The sequence below is a fragment of the Mchenga conophoros genome, linkage group LG2 (assembly GCF_057382185.1).
Source record: "Mchenga conophoros isolate Kocher_MC1m ecotype Shallow Benthic linkage group LG2, M_conophoros_male_GT1.1, whole genome shotgun sequence".
Lineage (NCBI taxonomy): Eukaryota > Metazoa > Chordata > Actinopteri > Cichliformes > Cichlidae > Mchenga > Mchenga conophoros.
The window spans coordinates 37,148,166-37,169,474 of NC_140527.1; the positions used below are offsets into that span (position 1 = coordinate 37,148,166).

At 41.0% G+C, this 21,309-nt stretch overlaps 1 protein-coding gene across 5 annotated transcripts in view; it reads right to left on the minus strand.

The window, feature by feature from the left end:
- Positions 1-12,537: 12,537 nt before the first annotated feature.
- diaph2 (diaphanous-related formin 2) overlaps positions 12,538-21,309 on the minus strand; it is a 378,094-nt gene continuing 369,322 nt past the window's right edge. For 3 of the 5 annotated variants that reach the window (XM_085244766.1, XM_085244752.1, XM_085244761.1), the window contains one exon: positions 12,538-16,291. In XM_085244766.1, coding sequence (XP_085100892.1) covers positions 16,227-16,291 — 65 coding nt within the window. In that variant the 3' untranslated portion in view covers positions 12,538-16,226. Of the gene's footprint in view, positions 16,292-19,263; positions 19,292-21,309 lie in introns of all 5 variants that reach the window. The other 2 variants (XM_085244737.1, XM_085244745.1) reach the window with 1 other exon arrangement.

Here is a 21,309-nt window from a genome sequence, read left to right on the forward strand (position 1 = left end):
GTCTTAGTGAGGACTCGAGCAGCAGAGTTCTGAATGAGCTGTAGTTGTCTGACTGATTTTTTAGGTAGACCTGTAAAGATGCTGTTACAGTAATCAAGCCTACTAAAGATGAATGCATGGACTAGTTTTTCCAGGTCCTGTTGAGACATCAGATCTTTTATCCTTGAAATATTCTTGAGGTGATAGTAAGCTGATTTTGTTATTGTCTTAATGTGTTTATCTAAGTTTAGGTCTGCATCCATCACTACACCCACATTTCTCGCCTGGTTTGTGGTTTGTAGATGTATAGATTGAAGTTCTCTGGTGACCTGTAATCGTTTTTCTTTGGCGCCAAAGACTATTACCTCAGTTTTGTTTTTGTTTAGCTGGAGAAAATTGTGGCACAACCAGTCATTGATTTCCTCAATGCATTTACCAAGAGCCTGTACAGGGCCTCGGTCTCCTGGTGACATTGTGATATATATTTGTGTGTCATCTGCATAGCTGTGATAGTTTATTTTGTTGTTGTTTATAATCTGTGCCAGTGGGAGCATGTAGATGTTAAACAGAAGGGGTCCCAAGATGGAACCTTGGGGAACTCCACATGTGATACTTGTCTGCTCAGATGTGAAGTTACCTATTGATACAAAGTATTTCCTGTTTTCTAAGTATGTTTTGAACCAGTTTAGTGCAGTTCCTGAAAGACCTGTCCAGTTCTCTAGTTGTTTGAGTAATATGTTGTGGTCAACTGTATCAAATGCTGCACTGAGATCCAGTAAAACTAAGACTGACATTTTTCCACTGTCTGTATTCAGACATATGTCATTGAACACTTTGGTCAGAGCGGTTTCAGTGCTGTGGTTCTGTCTAAAACCTGACTGGAAGGCATCGTAGCAGTTATTCTGTTTTAAGAAGTAACTGAGCTGTTGAGAAACTGCTTTTTCAATGATCTTACTTAAAAATGGGAGATTTGAGATCGGCCTGTAGTTGTTCATTTGTGTCTTGTCAGGATTGTCCTTTTTCAGTATAGGTTTGATTACAGCAGTTTTTAGTGATTCTGGAAACACGCCTGATAATAAAGAAAAGTTGACGATCTGTAACAGGTCTGACTCTAAAGTCTTTGAGACCTTCACTCTGAAGCGATATCCTTCACTTCAGAGTGAAGGATATCGCTTCAGAGTGAAGGATATCACAACAGTGTGGTAAATATGTTAGAGGGTTACCCAGGCAACCGTAGCCTTGAATTTCTACTAACGACCGATCGTCAAAAACAAAACGATGTGCGATGAGCGACTTGCTTCCAGTGTGAAAGAAGATAACAGGGACGTTTTCTATTGTTTTTCCTAGAATTCTCAAAATTCTTTGTTTAAAATATCATCTCTGAATCAAAGTACTGGTAGTTGTATTTATAGCGGTACAACCTGCACTCATATGACAGCAGTCGTTGTTTTATATGTGTTGTTAGCTCTGCTGCCCTTTCATTAATTATGTACTAGAAACTGGCCAAAGGCTATATTGTTGTCTACAGTGAAAATTAAATATTGAAGCTCCAGCTTTCACCCCAGATTTCATTGTGTTGATAAATATGTTTTGTTTGCAAAACAATTTGAATTTAATAATTCATCAAAAGTGGGGGAGGCCATTATCATTCAGTATGAGCCCTGTGCGGGGCTCCAGATGTCAGGGATCATGTCTTGGTACTGACAACACATGCAAAGTCTGTGCCCTCTTTTATACATTATTGGAAGCAAATTCTGGAGATGGGGTTAGACATGGGCGCAGAAACTGATACGTACCTGTATAGAGGTGACCTGAGACAGTCTGTCAGGGGGAAAAAATCGTGACAAAACTACAAAGACATATTTACACAAACATTCTGCGTGATCAATGTGCTCATTTGTTACTATAAAAGCAATTGCTTCTACTGCAAAGGGATTAATACTCAGAACAAGTTTCTTTTTGTAGCCTTGATTAATTTATGTATGTAAAACTAACAAAATTCATTATAATGTTACATGTTATAAGCTTTCCATTGTAAGAGTTCTGGCTGTTTAAAGGTTTTTTAACCCATAGGTCCAGAAATCCAGGGTAGAGAGAGATCATAGCGTCCCAGCGGGCTATACCATTAGTCACCAGCCTCATGTTGGTCATAAATCTAACACAGCAGAATCCCGACTCTGCCTGGAAACATGAATGCAATCCTTAAAAGTGAAATTATTCTTTATTTGTCATTATGGGATGAAAGGAAAGTGAAAACGGTGGCGATTACAGCTTCAACCTGGAACATCCAAACCGTATTGACCACTCTGTCAGCCTTCGGTAACAAAGCTTGACTTGACATTCTGTTAGCAGCAGTGCGGGGGCTGCTGAATAGAAGGGAAGTGGTGGTTGATAGGCGTGACGGAGAAGAGAAAGAGAGAGAGACAGGGGACGCCTGTTTGGGATTTACAGCAGCGGCGTGCTCACCTAGCAGCTGACCGTACTGCTTCACAGGTCAGCCGCTCTAACCGGACTCCATTAATACGCCAGTCCACCTTGTGGCACACTTTATGCTCCAGTGCATCTGCTGCCTCAGGGACAACTTCACTGGCACTTTACTCTCGAACAAAGTAAGAAAGAGGGGAGGTCTGGTATTCAGGAACAAAGAAACCCCTTGAAAATAGAAAGGGGTAAAGGAAAAGTCACACAGAAAGTTTGACGAGAAGATGCCGTTTCCTATGTACTTTATTTTATGGTCCTATATATGTGATGAATTTTGCATGCTTGAGCTCACACTTATAAAGGACTCCGTTTTAAAGGTCAAAGTGGGTTTTTTGCTGTTTTTTTTTCTTTTCTTTTCTTTTTGCCTTAAAGTTGACTCAAGTTCATCTGATATACCAGGGTTTACTTTTTGGCCCAGTACCCTGAAGCACGCTTTAGGGATGGGCATGGACATCATAGTATAAATGTGTTTTATGGCCAGGCAGCTGCCGGGTGCAGGCTGTTTTTTATGCTTTCTGGCCGAGTACAACATGGCCACCTGCTTGGTGTAAAAACTCTCACTGCTATGCTGAGCTTAATGGGCACGTTCTGCAACGAAACAAAGATATACAAGGACGTGTGCGAGGAAAGCTTCCTGCTGCATATGGTGCGCACTTAAGCAATTCATTGGTGCCATAAGCATCAGAGGGCACAAATCCATGGCTCTTTGTGGATTTCAGGGCTCAGTGGGACCTGGGGGATACTCCCTGGTCTATGTCTCCCTTAGCTAGAACTACATGTGTCACTTTCTGACAACTCCTCTTTTTTCCTAAGCTCCAGAAAGCTCACTGATTATGATGAGACACTGTATGGAGGTAGTGCAACTGGATGGGGACTCACAGATGATCACCCCCAGGATTCACAGAAGAGAGTGTGTTTTTGAGCTGTGGAGGGAGGTGAGTGGCACTCAACCACCTGGTCTTCTGATAAACAAGTTCATGTATGAGGAAGAGCGAAAATGATTATTAGAAGGATTTCAGAGTGTCATCCCTCCCTCTCTCCTGCTATCTTGCTTTCACTGCGAGCGGCAGAACAAAATTACTCCCCGCCAGTGAATAATAAGGAAGTTTATGAAACGTGACGAGTGCGGCGGCGCTCTACATGAAATACCAATGAGGGAGGCGCCCCAGCGTAGCAAATGCTACATCCTAATATCAACAGTCACCTTGTGTTACTCCCACTGCTCTCCTGAAGGGCACATCACAGGCAGGGTAGGAGCACACAGCATAATGTAGTGACACCAAAAACTCCAGATTTGGTATGTGGGCCCATGCAGGTGAACGTGCACATGCAGGGAACATGCCACCACACCACCACAGCAGACTGGAACCAGGACAAGGGAAGCTGCCATTGCCACATGAGCACTGCTGTGTGGCATATTCAGTCACAGACGGGGGCCAGAGGAAGGGCGTGTATGACTCAGATACAGTTGTCACTCACTGTTTGAGTAAGTGAATCAGCTTGGTGTGACAAACTTGAAGCGATGTGTGAAAATGAAACTAATGCACAGGTAATTACTAGAAAACAACTGGCAGTTGTGATTTTTTTATCATAGTATGCACAATACAGACCTCGGGTGGCCCTTGACGACACTGTTTGTGGCAGTACTGTTATGGTAGATAGCCGCCCGATAACCCCTACCTTTAGGTTTGGGCTCATCTGGTTATTGACTTTTCTTGTTGTTGGATTTGTTTTGTTTTTTGGTGCCCCTTCATGATTCGCCGTTTTCTTGCACACTAGAAATAAATTACACTCTTCCTGTCGACACCATTCCATAAGCCCTACTTACAAATACATTTCTAGTACATTTACTATTCATGTCATGCTATGATATAGCGACACAGAACGTAAACTTGTTGCAGCCATAAACAGAGATGGGCAGTAACACGTTACTTGTAACGTGTTACTGTAATCTGATTACTTTTTTCGAGTAACGAGTAAAGTAAGGGATTACTATTGCAAAAACGGTAATTAGATTACCGTTACTTTCCCGTAGGAACGCTGCGTTACTAAAACCGTGATTTTTTTGCGAGAATGTCTCACGACAGTGACGTAGGCGAGTGCGCCGTTCGTGGCAACAGCTGTGTGCAGATCAACAATGGATCATATATCGAGTGCAGAGAGAGTATGAGCGTGCAGCGTTTAAAGCGTGGAAGTACTGACCTTACTTTGAGTTTGATTCCATAAAAAGTGACAAAAACATTAGTGTCCGCTGTGCGTGGGAAGAAAACTTCTTTTTACAGCAAAAAACCCCTAAACTTCCAAACAAGCACCGAGTAGCTACGACGTAATGGGAAACTCACAGAGAAACTGCCGTACCCTTCCACTGACCGCTGCACACCTGCACCAGGGTAAACCTCCGCCTACCCAACTCCTGCTTTACAGGTGAAAATAGAGCAACAGGACCGCTGAGTCTTTGACTTTATTTATTTTCTGCTGTGTTTTACTTGCATCTATTTGAAAGACTGAGTGTAAACACACAAAATATTTTATTTTATGTGCTGGAATGTGCAGAAAATAGGTTTAAATGTTAAACTCATTTATTCAACTCAGAGAATGTTGCAGATAATTACATTTTTGCTTGATGCATAAAGTTAAAAGATTAAAACTGATAAAACAAGTTAAAAAAAGAGACTTTTCTATTTGATTACATTTTGTATGATGGATTATGCAGAAAAAGTAGAATTGGGCTGAAAGATCTATCGCTTTATCACCTCTTCAGGTTGTAAATCGTGTTTTTAAAAAGTAACTAAGTAACTAAGTAATTAATTACTTTTGAAAACAAGTAATCAGCAAAGTAACAGGATTACTTTTTTGGGGAAGTAATCAGTAATTAGTTACTGATTACTTTTTTCAAGTAACTTGACCAACACTGGCCATAAATATAGCTGTCAAGCTGTTAAGAAATCTATGAATCATTCATGTTTTTTAAAATATAACATGTCAAAACAATTAAAATTAAAAGAAAAAAAACCTGTGTTTTATGTACACATTTTGCCTACAGCACTAACTAAACTGACAATCATCAAAACTTTAAGATTGGTGCTTATGTTCATCACGAACATATACAAATATTTTCATTTGGATTTTATGTTGTCTCGGTTTTGGAGCTAAATGCCTTTGTGTAGGGCTCATTGTGATATTCATATCAACAATATGGCTGATTACGACTTTTTGTTTTGGATGACTTCTATTTGCAGTCTTGACTCTGAACAAAACGAGCAGTATGGATCCTGGAGGTCAAACACATTGATCAATGTATGTTCTATCAAAGTTTGTTTCTCCTAGATTTAGAAACTTTTATTGTTTAAGTTTACGAATTGGAAATTTGCTCCTTTCTTTTCTTTTCTTGCCACATTTCCAGCCTCTGTTGATTATAGTACAGCGTAACGCTGGCAGTAATGCTCGTGGTGATTGTGGTGATGGTAGAGGAGAGTGAACTACACGTACATCTTGAGAGCATTCTATAAATAAGCCTCCACAGCCAAACCTTTTTCCATTATTTCATCAGTGGTGACACACTTTTTTCAATTTATGTTAAAAATAATCATCCCCTGAAAATCAGTGTGAATCGTTAATGGGCGGAAGTTCTTAACTTTTCTTTTTTTATATCGCTCAAAAATAACGCTACATTGTTTTACATCATTTTGTAGGTTTGTTTCCTGTTTACAAAAGCTCCTCTTCATCTTTTCTGTATCCTCCACCTTGTCTACAGCTGAGTGACCAGAGTTTGTTTGTTAAATGAAGTATTTCCTTCTTTTTCTCATGGTCATTCCCCTCGCTTGCAGGTTATAGTTTTTCACAGGTCTACTTTGTTTGGCTGCGCACTTATAATCCCTTTCTGTGCAAAATGACTTGTTATGTTTCAACTAGAGCATTATTAATAAACGTGGGTTAAAATGCAAAACTTAAAAAAAAGCCTGAATGGAATGGCCTCTATTTTTTATGAGTGCATGTAAGCACGTGTGCACGCGTGTGTGCATGTGTATTTATGCGCATGCATTCGTGGGGTCAACCCTTTTATCCTCGTCTTTCAGTGCTGAGTGCGTGAGTGTTTGTGTGTTTCTGCATTCTCCGCAGGGACTATTTCAGTTGAGGGCAAAGAACACAGAGAAACTTTGAAAGAGCTTTTATGTACTTTTGAGTGAAATGATCCTAAGAAAGGCTTTTTATAAAAATACTTTTATTCAGGCTTCCACATCCAGAAGGGCACTTACTCAATTACCAAGCTCCCTTCTTTCCTTTTTCCATCAATCCCGCCTCTATTCTTAGGCCTGTGTCTGTGTTGTGTGTGGAGGCACTGCTATGGGCAAAGAGCATGAGCTTAGTAGTAAGCTATGTAGGGCATGTCAGTGAGTATACAGTGAGTCAGTCATTTGAAACCACTCTTTGGTCATATTGTAACTTCAAAAGATCACACAGCTAGAAAAAACATATTTGATTACTAATCTTGGTTTTGTTGGCTATTTTTAAAGCAAGCATTTAACGGTCTTTTGTTTTTTTGCTTTACTTTTAAAAGAAATCCTTTGATGTAAAACACTGGCTGTGGTAAAATATGGCATGTACAGATAAGGCTGATACTGTATGACAAGCCAACTGAATGAGAGGTAAACTCATTCTGTCTCCCTCACTTTCGCATCTCAGCTCTCTTTTAACTGCAGCCTTGTCACTCAGTAGCCTGAAAGGCAAGACCTCATACAGGTTTGACAGATAAAAGTCTCCTCACTTCATTGCTGTTTGACATTTTTACCTCCAAGAAAAGTTTCGGCACTTCTCCTCCCTTTCTTTTTCTCCTTCCATCTCATAAACACACACGCATACCTCGATGTGAGTCCGTCTTCTCTCCTCCTGTCCATCTGCCTGGCAAAATGGGGCGTCAGACAAAGGAGACGCAGGCTAACTCAGTGATCTGAATCAAATGGCAAGAAGAGGAGGGTAGCAGAGGAAAAGAGGAGTGATGGGTGCCAGGGAGGGAGCGCTGGAGATGTGAGAGACAGAAGGGTTGGATGGTGAAGAGAGGCATGAGGGGCTAGATGTGAATTTTTTCTGACAGGTTGAAGTCTCCTCTGAGCTGACCCTCTCCCTGCTGGGAGACATGTCTCCTGAGTGGGGTGAGGCAGGAAGAAAAAGCAGAAGACATACAGTAAGGTGAAGCAATGAACTGTGATCATGGAAATGCCACGCTGAATGCAGGAGTACCAGCAGTTCTCATCTGTGGGCATGCAGTATAATAATTTGATCCATTGCAAAGCACACACTCCTGCAAGAATATTTCTGTATTAAATTCACCACTTTCGGTATATTCTGCCATCACTCAACGTCAGGCAGGATTGTTGGACACAGTGCTAGTGCAGCCATTGAAGCTTAGCGAGGCAAAAGATACATCTGCTGTCTAGGTCATTTTACATTTTCATGTACTCAGAACAAACAAACAAACAAATAAAAAAGATGTATTGATTTATAAGTAGTAAAACTCTGGGACTGGAGTGGGAAAACTGCAGAAACACAGTGATAAGTGACTTCCAGTGACTCCAAGGCCGACAGGGGAAAAAAAGAGAGAGATAGAGGGCAGATCTGGGGAGAATGCTTGTACGTCTGCAAGTGAACAACACAGGAGTGAAAAATGTTTTACAGTCAGATAGTTGGAGGCACTCATACATCTGAATCTGGGTGCTGAGTAAGTCAAAGAAGAGAGCAGACAGCGTTATTGCATAGAAGCCAGTTCATTATACGGCTCAGGGAATTAAGTCCATCTGTTTTTGTCAAAAGTGCCAAAACATTTCATTGTTTTAATGTTGGTTTAATTTCTTTGTGACTTGAAGAATTTTTTTGCAGTGTTGGCCAAACAAAACAAGCAGCTGAAAACAAGCAGCTGAAAACAAGCAGCTGAAAACAAGCAGCTGAAAACAAGCAGCTGAAAACATCACCTTGGCCTTTTAAATTGTTGATAAAGAAAAATAATCTTTAGTTGCAACTCCTATTCCACATGGCTACAGTCATAGCACCTGTGCCAAACTGTTCTTTAGCACAGTGGTGCTCTGACATTTACCCATAGACTGTATATAAAAGATGGACACACCCTGGGACATATTTACACGACATCACCCCCACTAAAGTTTGCAGTTAGGTATCTGCTGATGCATGCATGCATGCATGCAAACACACTTTATGGGTGCAACATCGTAAAGAGCACAGACTTCTTGAAGTGGTTATAGTACAATTAATCACAAATAACCACATTAAAAATGCTCTGATGGCCAGCTGCACCATGAATACAGACCAGAGTTCCAACAGTGACTTGAATTGGTGGATACGAGGCTTAGCAGATAGCTAGCTATATGACTGTTGGCAACCACCTGTCACCTGTGCCTACTAATGACTTAGCCTTAAGACTAAAACAAAATCATTTTGAAATATAAATAATAAAACCTTTGATGCAGCATGCTGTAGTAAGTTTTATTTTAACTTTTATTTTCTCTGTTCGGAGCCATGAGGAATGCCACCTCATGGCTTTGTATGAAAATTCCACAGTGATTTCGTCGTTTTTATGGTCAATTTTTCTTTCACCGTTTCTGTGACGCGGCATGCAGTTTTCCACAAGTTTCTTCATTTATGTGCCCATAAAGCATGAACAGTAGTTTTCTTTTCAGCCAAAAAATGACTCCTGCTAGATTATTACCCTGATTTCCCCTAGGCTCCACACACATATTAGGTAATATAATCACACAGCTTTTAAGTCTTTCTGATAGTTACTGGATTAAAGGAATCAATTTCTGATAATGAAGGGGTCTTTGGGATTGTGGAGTTTTAAATGCTCAGAAAAATTTATTCACTGCTTAACAGCCCTTCCAACAAATGTAATAGAAATGCCTTTTGGGCAATTATATTACATTATGAATTTGTAGCGGGCAGCACGGTGGCACGGTGGTTAGCATTGTTGCCGCACAGCAAGAAGGTCCTGAGTTCAATTCCACCATCAGGTCTTTCTGTGTGGAGTTTGCATGTTCTCCCCGTGTTTGCGTGGGTTCTCTCCGGGTACTCCGGCTTCCTCCCACCGTCCAAAGACATGCAGCTTGTGGGGATAGGTTAATTGGATAATCAAAATTGCCACTAGGAGTGAATGAGAGTGCGAATGGTTGTCTGTCCCTGTGTGTTGACCCTGCGACAGACTAGCGACCTGTCCAGGGTGGACCCTGCCTCTCGCCCTATGACAGCTGGGATAGGCTCCAGCGCCCCCCGCGACCCTGAAAAGGATAAGCGGAAGCGAATGAATGAATTTGTAGCTACACAGTTTGGCCACTATGTTCAATTATAGCATATATATATATGCTTTATATTAATCATAAACGTAGTATCTGGGTCTGAGGAGGAAAGCCTTTGAACGAGTGCCTTAAAACAGCCTCTTTGTCCTCATAGCCAGCAGGTGGTGACACTCAAGATTATGTTTGGGAAAATTAACCATCTCACTTGATTCTTTAACTTTGTAAACATTCTCCTGAATGGTTTTTGGTCCCAGTCTCTGCTTTTCACTCTTATTCAGCATCAAATTATTTTAATTTGAAAAACTTATGTTCCCATTTAAAGTGAAATAAAAAAAAAATCCAGGGCACTGTGAGCATACAGTGCACACATTTCTTAGTCAGCTCCACCTCCACTGCAGCTGGTTTAGTATTTGGTTGTATTCAAAGACACTGGGAGGAGACAGCTGTTCAGTTCTCTCGATAAGTAAGACTTTTTATCCCGTTGTTCACCAGCATCCCAGTTACTGTCGCAGTCAAAAACGTTTACACTTTGTTAATCAAAACTTTAGTTTGCAGTAGCGCTCCTGCTAGCTATTGCCCTTTCATTCAATATCAATGTGCAGTCTATGCTCACGTAGCAGAACAGCGGGTAAAGACAAAGTACCATTGGCATCATATTTAAGTTTAGCTTCTAAACAGTGCAAAGCTGATGACTCCCATCCTGTTGAGTTAAAAGAAAATAGGCACCATAACATAAACTGTCGTTACAAGAATATGCTGTGTTTTCTTAAAATGCATTTTTCGGTGCAGCACTACTGTGATGGTCACATTAACTGTAAGTCTTACATGCTCATGACACTGAGCTGTTAATGGCAAATACACCAAGACAAATGTGCAATGCTGCTCAAGCTGCAAAGTACCAAACAGGCCTATAGGTAGAGTTGTTCCTTTCACAAATGGCACACACCTGCAGAACATTAGACAAGTAAATTCTTTTACAGGCAAATTTATTTAGACACCCATGCACCCTGGACATGCATGCATTTTATCAAAGTGCCATGGTTAAGCGCAAAGTGCTGCTTGAATAAGATTTCTCCTCAGACAGAATTAGCTCAGGTAAGGAGGGAATCGTTACTGCCTGCTTTGTCTCATCTCCATAATGTTTGCGTATTCCATTAGGCGGAAATGCGAAATGAAACATAATTATGTTGTATTCCCGCTGACAACTGATCTGTCACAGAGTGCATTAGAAACACGACTGTGAATAGCGTGAAGAAAGAAGGTGGCGAGAGAGAAAAAACTTGTGTGGGCCAGGCTCATCTCTCAGAGTTTGACAAGGCTACTTACCTGGAGGTTGTAAAAAAGAAAAGAAAAAAGAAAACAGGATAAAAAAATAAGTAATACCTGCCACATCCACACAACTGTACCCCTAAGCTCATTAGACAAACACACTTCTAGTATCTCATTTCCAGTTCTACCGCCCCGGCCATGACAGATCTCTCAGCCCGGTACAAAGCGCAATTATACCGAACTAGACAAATATAGCAAGAGGGTATAATAATTCTGAATCACCTCGAAAGTCAAGAAGATAAAAAAGCTGTTCTTCTTATGGTTGCAGTGCTGGTGCCTCGTAAGGAACTAGGTTGGCCTTCTTTAGCACTTGCAGCCAAGTACAAATTAACCTCCCTAGATCAACAATAAACCTAATTAGAGTTGTGTTCTGCAGCACACATCTCTAAACACAGATCACAGCTTGTTGAGAGATGAATCTCCATCTGTCTGGCTGCACACTGGGAGGAGAAGAGGCTCAGAGAAGATCAGTCCCAAGACACGTCGAGAGAAGCGTCGCGCATTTCTGTGTGCGAGTGCACACGAGGAGCGGGAGAGAGCTCCTTGTGACCCGAGGTATACTCACAGATGTCAGCCCTTATTTTATGATGTCGTGCTGCAGCTGGGATGAGGGACATGGCACATGCAGGGAGAACACGCCATTACATGTGAGCAGACTTGGTGGTGGTGGTCGGTGGGCTGTAAAGCAAACGGTTAGGACAGGAGCAGCCCTGCCCTGCAATTCGACGCTCGCTAGTGAGACTCGTACAGACTGACACAAACTGATCGCACGGGAACACATCATGGAGAGTTCATTTTTTCCATAAATTGCTGCTCTAAAAAAAAAAAAAAGACTCTTATTAACTTTAAAGTCAAACTGCCTAACACAGATTTAAACTGCAAATTTTGTTTTGACTGCCTATAAAAGAGAAATTCCAGAGAAAATGTTTCCCCGGCTTACAAATTAAAATTCTTTAGTATCAAATAATAAACAAATTATTGGTTTGCTACCTTGATTTTCCCCGTTGTCTAACATAGGTGGAGATAAGCTGAAGTCACAGTAGAGAGAAACGTCTGCAAAATGATTAAAATGAGAAGAATTCTTTGAAATGTGTTTTCAGACGCTAGTAATTTCCCTAAGCTGCCATTAGACATGACAGCATTATCACTTTGCCTTTGACACTGTGCAAGATAAAGCAGCGAGGACACAGAGGTCCAAATATGTTGCTTTTATAGGTAGGAGCTGTCTCATTTATCATGTACTAAAACCTGGAGCTCTCTGTAAGCTCTGTCCATAAGTCAGAGGAGCAGGTATCTTCTGCCGTGCTATAAAATGAACCGAAGATGTAATTTTAGACCCAAGTACACAGCAAGACAAAAGGTGAAGACTTGATCAAGAAATACTTGTGACGTGTGAATACAAAAAAACTACTGGCAAAAGAAGAAGAGACAAAGACGCGCACAGAAATTTGTTTATATAACAAAGTGGTTATTATTTAGTATCATATTCCATTACATAGTTTATGGAAGGACAGTGTGCATAACCATTTTGCTTCTTCATGTTTCTAAGGATACAAATAAACTTAAAATGTTACAAATATAAATGTTTCTTATGACAATAAAACATACTCGGTGACAACAAGAAAGGTAGGCAGGGATATGGCAGCTTACACACCATGGTTGGACAGGGTTTGTCAACAGTTATGAACATTGTTTGTTGATTCAGCCACAATTGTTCTTCCACAAATCAATAGTAAGCGCTAACAAAGTCGGAAAGAACTGGATATGTGGCAGCTGGGAACTATTTACCAAAAGAAATGCTTTGCAAATAGTTCACTCTGTTAGTGGCAATGTTGTATTTACGAATCTTAAACAAATCTTTCTCCGCCTGAGCAGAATAACTTGTGAGGTAAAGTGCGCAGTCAGTGAGTGTAAGTAACATTTCAAACTTTTCATTTAATCACTTGCCACTGCAGAGAAATGGCACCTTTACCTTTATACCCCTGCCTCGCCATTCTTACCATTACAATGAGAACACCATCAGCTGAGGTTTGTTAGTAACAACCAGTAAGAGGATGGGCCGATATGCTGATTTCTACAATAACACGGCAGACCAATTCGGGTTCATTGTCAATGGACTCTCTACTATTCTTCTAGGAAAAAACACATTATTCTGAATATTCTACGAGATGGTGTGGGGGAGAAACACATGAATCACTCACAGGGACGATGGAAATGTTGTCGTTGTAGAAGCGTCTTGTTTTCACTCATTGTTATCATTCAAAAACAAAAACGTATTCAAGGTGAACACTGATGATCTGGAACTTCTATAATGGCAAACAGTGTAGCGCTTAGCTCAGCACGGTGCACATCAGAATCATTACAAAACAGATTTTTAAATGACATCTCTAAAAAGATGCACCAGTGTTTTGATAAGAAATAACACTTGACTATCATAATAACATCAAATTTCCTACTCTGAATGACTTAATTGGATCAAAGTTGAAATAACAATTACAGTTTTAGAAAAGCTTTTGTCTGTACAGTCTTTTTTTATAGTTTAGAGAAAAAAAGCTAAACAAACACTTGGCAAATGTGGAAGAAAGTTGTTTAAAATGAGCAAAAAAAAGAATAATTCAGTCAAATTTTGTGAGAAAAACATACTGTTACTGCTGACCGCAAACCACTTGTTGTTTTAGCATACACAGTATCCAATCATAAAGCACTAAATATCACTGTAGTTGGACGACTGATAAAACAATAGCTGTTATTAATTGCTTGAAACTGTGCTGAGGGCAAAGGGCAAGTTTCTACTAGAAAGGGAAGAAAAATCACAGCAATCTCTGCGCTGTGTGCAACACGTCTTTAAAACTGCCATCAATGCAGAAACCTCATTCTCTCTGCTTTCTCTGTATGACTGCTCAAACCTTATATTCAGAGGAGAATTAAATATGCAGACGTCTCAGAGTATTGTGGGTGCACCTTGAGCCGAGATGATGTGTAAAATTGCATTTTTAGAAGTGCGCAGGCTGGGAGAGGAGGCATCGTGAAACAGACACATCATAAGCTGCACTGGCAGATTGTTTAAATGAAAAAAATCTCCATCTATTCAGCCCAGGAATCGAGCACATGGAATCCTATTTTGCCCGAGTTCCTGTTCCGATTACTGAGCTGGCATGGTGCACACAGACGATTGCCCCACACAGAAACACACAGACACACAAAGCCTACAGCTGAGTTCTGTTATTAGTATGGTAACCTGTCTTAAGGTAAAATGATTGCTCGTGCCCTTAGTGCTGGGGAATCGGAGGGCGTTTGGAGACTCGCTTTCCAAGACAAGGATCATCTTGTCTACTGTGCCCCTCAGTCGATAATTCTGCTCGTGCCCGGTCTCCATGTGGATTCAGCGGTTGTTTTTAGTAGCATCTGCTTACAGTTTAGGGAAGTAAGGGAACAAGGGCCACCCTAGGCATGAATACATGAATAAATAGTTCACGTGAAACTGTGTGACAGTGAGCCCATACAGAGAAACAAGCTCACAGCAAAGTTTCAACTATCACGTACACAAACGCCACACACCAGGTGGCTGTTTGGAGGAGTTTGTCCAGGTAGAAGAATTACACAAATCCCACCTCTTGGTGGTCTTAAAACCCTGCTTGACCTCATACATTCAGTCAGATGAATTTAAATGTTTTGGAACCTACGAGGGTTTTTACATATTTATATAAAATCATGTCTCATGTTCCACCAAATATATATTATGTTTTTCAGTTAGGTTTGGGAAAAGGTCAACATTTGGGATAAAACGGACCCTTTCACAAAGTTAACCACATGTTAGATTGCAAGCCTCGTTTTTGTTTTGTAGTCATAGAGACGAGTCCTACGTCAGGCACTGGTGACAGCACTGCCTTTCAGTAACTACTACAACAGGTTGCTTACATAAACACTTGTTATTTTAACCTGGTTCAAAATTTTTCCATAATTTCTTTCTTTCTTTTTCTGGAGATTCCAGTGTTTAAAAACCAAATGAAAGACAAAGTGCAAACCTTTTTACTGCTAGTTTACAGATAGATTAATTTTCGGCCTGTGCCTTTATTGTATTTCAAACAGATTAATAATAAAATGATGGTAATGTTGTCGTTTTTTTCCCTTGCTGAACACCTGATCACAGGAAAGGTCAAAAAGTTCATGTTAGCTCCTCCAGGCAGTTAGATGCATTTAAAAATGTGTCAGTCTCTCATGTTAGAAGCAAAAGCGACCTTGGGACAGATCAGCACCCAAAGGCAAAGTTAGATATTACACAACTAAAAATAAAATGCATCTTGTCAAAATGGAGATTACAGTTTCAAAATCCATGAGTCACAAGCTCTGAAATATCGGTACAGACGGGGGCCAGCTCTTGTGGCTTTGTGGTATATGCAATGAGCTGATTTACGGAGACAACTGGCTGTTGTGAAAACTGTCTTGATGTTGGTTGAAGGAGGTACTGGCAGTAAGAAATTTTAAACAGCTACTCCCTCTTTGATAAGAGCTTGGGGAGCTGCTCGAGAAAACATCAGCAGGTTGAAGGCTTGCCAACACGGGTGTTAAATCCCTGTTTTCCATTTAGAGGACAGCTGCCCCGCTGCTTGCTTGCAAAATAAAGGGTGTGTGGTATGTTCACGGGAATGAACGACTCTGCAGTCCTTCTTGGCATTAGTTCTTTCTTCAGTACGCTGCAATGTTCAATACATGTTTCACGTCAAATCTGAGTGTGAAGTATTTTGATTACAGAAGGATTTAAGTGGAAGGCTTAGACTTGCAAGAATGAAAATGGATTTTCAAACAATCAAAACGTTTCATTTCTCTGCAGTAACCTTAAAATGTATTGTTTTTAATATCAAACCAGCTAGAGAGGACAAACATTTAAAGTGATGAACAATTCTTGAATAAATATGTAAAACGTCGGATGAACTGGATGAAAATGATTCTTCAGTTCTGTGTAGTTTCTTTAGGCTTGTTTGTTCTGTACTTGGTGCTGTGTGTATGTGGGATTCCTTGGAGTTTGTGTATGTGCCACAGTAAGGGGTGGTCTGTCCCTCTTTCAGATGTCTTCTAGGTCTCCTCCTCGCAGCCCTCTTTGGCACTTATCTAGCGTCTTATAGTAGGCGCGGGTGATCATCGAGCTTGGTGATTTGCGTTGTGCCGTGAGCGAGATCTTTCCAGGACTGCACGACGGTTGTCTGGTTAAAAAAAACAGGAAGACAAAGAATAAAAATACAAAATGTGAGAATCAGAAGGAACATGAAAGCGCTGGTACATTGATTCATACTAGCACAGGAGCTCAACCAAATCAAAGACAGAGGAGAAACGACGTGAAGAAAATCCAGGCTGATTGAGAGCAGAGCAGCAGGGAAGGAGGGAGGAACAGAAGAAGCTGCTGGAGTGGAGGTGCTTGTCTCTGGTGTCATAGTAACTCTATTCAGCTCCTGATCCAGACTTCCACTCAAGAGCCCCTCAACTATTCTCTCATCAGATGCAGCAAATGCACACTACACAAAGTAAATGCACCACGCACAAAAACTAATACCACTACAAAAATAGTATACATATGGCCTTTTTCCATTCAAGCCTGTGTGCTCTCTCCATCGTGACACGTTTCCACCGTGGCCTCCCTGCAGGGGACAGCTGCACTGCAACAAGCTGCTACGGAGGTGATAGCAGAGCCGCCCATGGCCAAACTACGTGGTGTCCTCACTGTCTTTAGTGGCTAAAATGTGCTGGAGATTAGAGAGACGTCCTCTGGTGTTCAACTGTCAATACCTTTGCAACTTTTACCTGAACTCTAGAGTTTATTTGAAGCTATGCGGTTCATTCACATGTCAACCTTGTATTACTGTGAACTGAATGTTTTCAGCTGCATCGAGTGCACTAAACACTTCCTGCTTCATGAGAAAAGCTTTTGTCTGGTGAATTAGCAAAGGCCCTAATACAGCACCCAGACAGAAGCATTGTGTTGTAGGTCTTTAGCATTAGAAAGATCCTTTGAGAAATGAAAAGGATCAACCTAAGAGTCCAAACTTCAATGAGAAAAAGACCAACATGAGTCAAAATATGCAGAAAAAATTCAATCAGATATGATTCGCTGCTAGTAACAGAGAATATGCCACTGTAGCACTTGTGGTCAGAAAGCAGGCCAGTCACACTTTGGGTTTTTCTCTTGCCAGTTCTATGACAGAGTCATACAAACACTGCCTCCTATGCTATCCAACGATGGCTGCCCAGAAATGCCCATGGCATCTACTGGGCAGCCAGGTGGCAGGTGGGGCTGAACAGAACCAGGAAGCATAGCCATGGAGTTGACTGCAGGCACACCCACACAGGACTCCCTGGTATTTCCAAGCGTGCCGTCGCCAATGTGCCCATTACTCAGTGCCAGCTGTAGGGTGCCAGGCGTCCCTGGCTGGGCGTTGTTTAATGGCACTTGCACCATCCATCATGTCAGGTAATGAGCTGAGAGTGACTGCGATGCCGACGAACACATACACAAACACGTTCACACGCAAGATCCACACCGACTCCCACATTCACAGCGGAGAACAGCAAGCACTCCTTCAGACTGGATACAAAGCATCATGCAGATGGTGCACAGGAGGAGAGGGGGAGAAAGAGGGAGGGATGAAAGAGACCGAAAGGAAGACAGCTCAAGATGTTTAAGGAAAACAGATAAAGGTCCTGCATTCTCAAATTATTTTAGTACAACATAGATTCATATACAATAGGCCACTGCAAAAGCTACCATGTTCTGGCAGCGCATCCAAACACATCACGACTGCTTATTCATGTACTCGTTTTTTCTGTTCACAAGTTGTGCTTTATTCTGTAAGCATGACTTACACAAGCTCCCTCTTTTCAAAATAACAAGCAGCATTACACAAAAAAGAAAGCAAAAATGGGGACAGTTTAAAAGAAAAAAAAAAACAACTAGATCATCCACAATCTATCCCTGCCAATCATTTGCAAGCCCAATTGCTGTAACCTCATTTCTGCGCAAGCAGTCCCCTTTAACCCTCATTCTATCAGAAGAACATGAAAAACAGAGCTCGGAGAATACAGACCCACTGTCTCTGATCTGAGGTCATCTTGGGTTACATCTATTACTGTAAATAGGAAATGGGATAGAAAATAGGAATGGGAAAAACAATAGTGAAAGGGATCAAAGGCGGCTGTCTAAAGAAGGCATTATGAATTATTAGATGAGTAAAATGACGAAAGACAAGCTAAAAAAAATCGTTTTAAAATCGGAAGAAAAATTAAATTCGCAGTACAAATATGATTTTCCTTTTAATAGAGCATCATATCCATTTTTTGAGCGATGCCATTCTACACATTGCATTCAGGATACTTACCATCAACCAACTTGGTTTAGACAGTCAACGTTATTAGTTTAAAGTAAGCCACAGTGGTTGAAACAGGATTCCAGCCAGTATACATCAGGCAGGCAAATATGGATCTTCAGCCGTCCTCTCTGTTTATAGGACTATTTACAGATAACCACAATATTATTTAAAGTACAGATGCATAGCTAATTATATGAGAACTGTCTACATCACAAGTGCAAACCGTTGGTGGGCATTTGAAGAGTCATTTTGTATTCTGTGCAAACTGAAAAGAATGGAAACCATTAAGGTGGCCACTTGTTGAAACCCTACAGGAAAACTGCCCTAAACTGGAGGCAGCATTTTTGTGGAATAACAAATAACAAGTGCCCTTTTGGGGGTATTTGTGTCTTGCCTGACTGCCTGAATATATTGGAAAGCGTTCGTGAAAGACTTTGCAAAAAACGAGAAAAACTTCCAGCAAAATGCATCTCCCATCAGACGATTCTTGAATGGAGAGCTACTGGCTTCTCATAAAGACTTTTCTGTTCCTATGTTCAGGTGCATAAAAGCCCATCTTTTCCCACCCCACATCAATCTATCACAACAATTGAACAAACAGCAGCCATTTCTACTGGGAGAGAAACATTACTAGTAGCCTCTACTGAATTGAAAGCTCACATACACACATATACAGGAAGAGAGGGAAACAAAGTGAAACTGGGGAAAAGGAGAAGAGATCCACACAAAAGATGCTCTACAACTAGTTTTTTTTTTCCTTTTGGTGCGCTGATTGCAACTCTTTCTACTTGCATTGGTTTTGATGGCTTCTTTACCTGCTTCTCCCAGAGGCGACATCTTTCCCTGTTACAGTAAGACCGACACAGAGCAGCACAGAAACAGGAGAGAAATTGACAAAAGAAGAGATATTCCATGTTACAACAGGGAGATGTTGGCATACCAGAACTTAATTAAATGCTGGCTGGCACTGTTTCTCAAAATGTTACTAAAAGCACCATGGATGGCAGATGGAGGGGGATGTCACTGACACACACACACACACACACACACACACACACACACACACACACACACACTCCTTTTCTCTCTCACACCAACAGGGGGAAATACATTGTTCCTTTAGTGTTAGCAGAGGAAAATCCTTGCATGTATATCATGATGATCCCTGCCACAAGGGAGAGGCTCTGAATAAGACAAGGGTAATAGGAGGAGGAGAGGACGCCAGATTACAGAGCAGCGAAAAGCAGAGACCTTTTAAGCCTGCAAAGTCAACTCCGACCTTCTCCTGACTCTTTGGAGGGCTTCCAGAGAGATGCCATTTCTTCATATGACAGATGTTGTGTTATGTTAATGGCTAATTGCACTGAATTACATCATGATGCAGTTCTGTTCACTGCTAAAGTAGAAAAAGCCATCATTCATTCACCAAATGGTTTTCACATCGGATACTCTGAGCCCAGTAAAAACCACAAGGCTTAGAAGGCACTAGACAATGTTAGGTAAATACTGTCTGGGTAGCAACTGCCCAACATCTAAACATGCCACTCATGTTCACTGACCCATATTCAAGGCCACAATAAAAAGCTCATAATCACCAGCCTTTTGTGTAAATAGCTTCAGCAGGAGAGTATCTGGAGTAAAGACTGGAGCTGGAGCTCTTGTGGTAGCTGTTGTGATAGCTTTGCATCGACTCTCTTTTTGGTTAAATAAGTTAGCGATGACATGATGCCTCTGACATGTCACTGCCTTTGTCTAATTCTCCCTGTCTGAGTTGCTCCGCACTTCATATTTTGATGAGTTGAAACATAGCAAAGGTGATTAAATCTCTGCTTGCTGCACATCAACATGTTGTTTGCTTCTCTGCTGAGGGGGAAAGCGTCTGCGGCACCAGCAACAGGAACAGCCGCAGCCTTCTATCACTCCTTTTCATCTCCTTTACCTCCCGCCTCCCTCCCCTCTACCAGCCTCCGAGCTACAGAGTAATGGAACTCTGTACACAGAAACAAGATACGGCATATAAATGGGATGCAGAGTGAGAGAAGCTATTTCTTCTAACTGAAAATTATGACCCAGGTATCGCAAAACTACAGTGGTGGCAAACATAGCCCCTCGTTCGCTGGTAAGACTAATCACCACAAATAAAGAGCAAGAAAGAAAACATTGTGCAGCTGAGTAAAAGGTGAGAGCAGCTGTGATGAGGTGAAAAAATACAAACATTGTGTCACAGTGTCCTGTGTGATGTTACAGACACTCAATGATTTACGACAATCAGCTCAAAGGTATACAAACCAGAGAATTGTAGAAGATTAAAAGATTAAAGGTGCAACAAGCTTTGTTTCTCCTGTGTCTCTATGAAGATCTTCCCAAAGTAGATTTTCTGTAGTTAAGATTTTTCTTTTTTTGTTGCCACAAGCGGAGAATATCAACTGTAGTTTGCAGAAAACAAAGTTCATCTTGCTTCTGGTAACAGAAGCTGAACAGATGCAGATGACTTTGTTGCAGAGTTGTTCTGAGTACCAAACCCCCCAAAACATATAAAAACAAAAGAAAACTAAATGGACTAATAATAAATGCTGTAAAAGCAAACCAAACAACTTTTGGTGTCCATTTTCAAATCTGTCTTTATGTACACTTAACCATGAAAATGTAGAATTTCCATCACTATACTTATCAGCATTTTTCATTTGTACTCAGAGGAAATGCTACATGAAAAACAAAAATGTGTAAACCAATCAGCTTTCATGCAAATGGACCAAAAAAGATGCAACCATAGGTAAAGTGTTACAATCCAGACATTCTACTCACATTTAATCTTTTAATTAGTTAATCAGTTAACTGTGTTGATATATCCAGTTTATTTG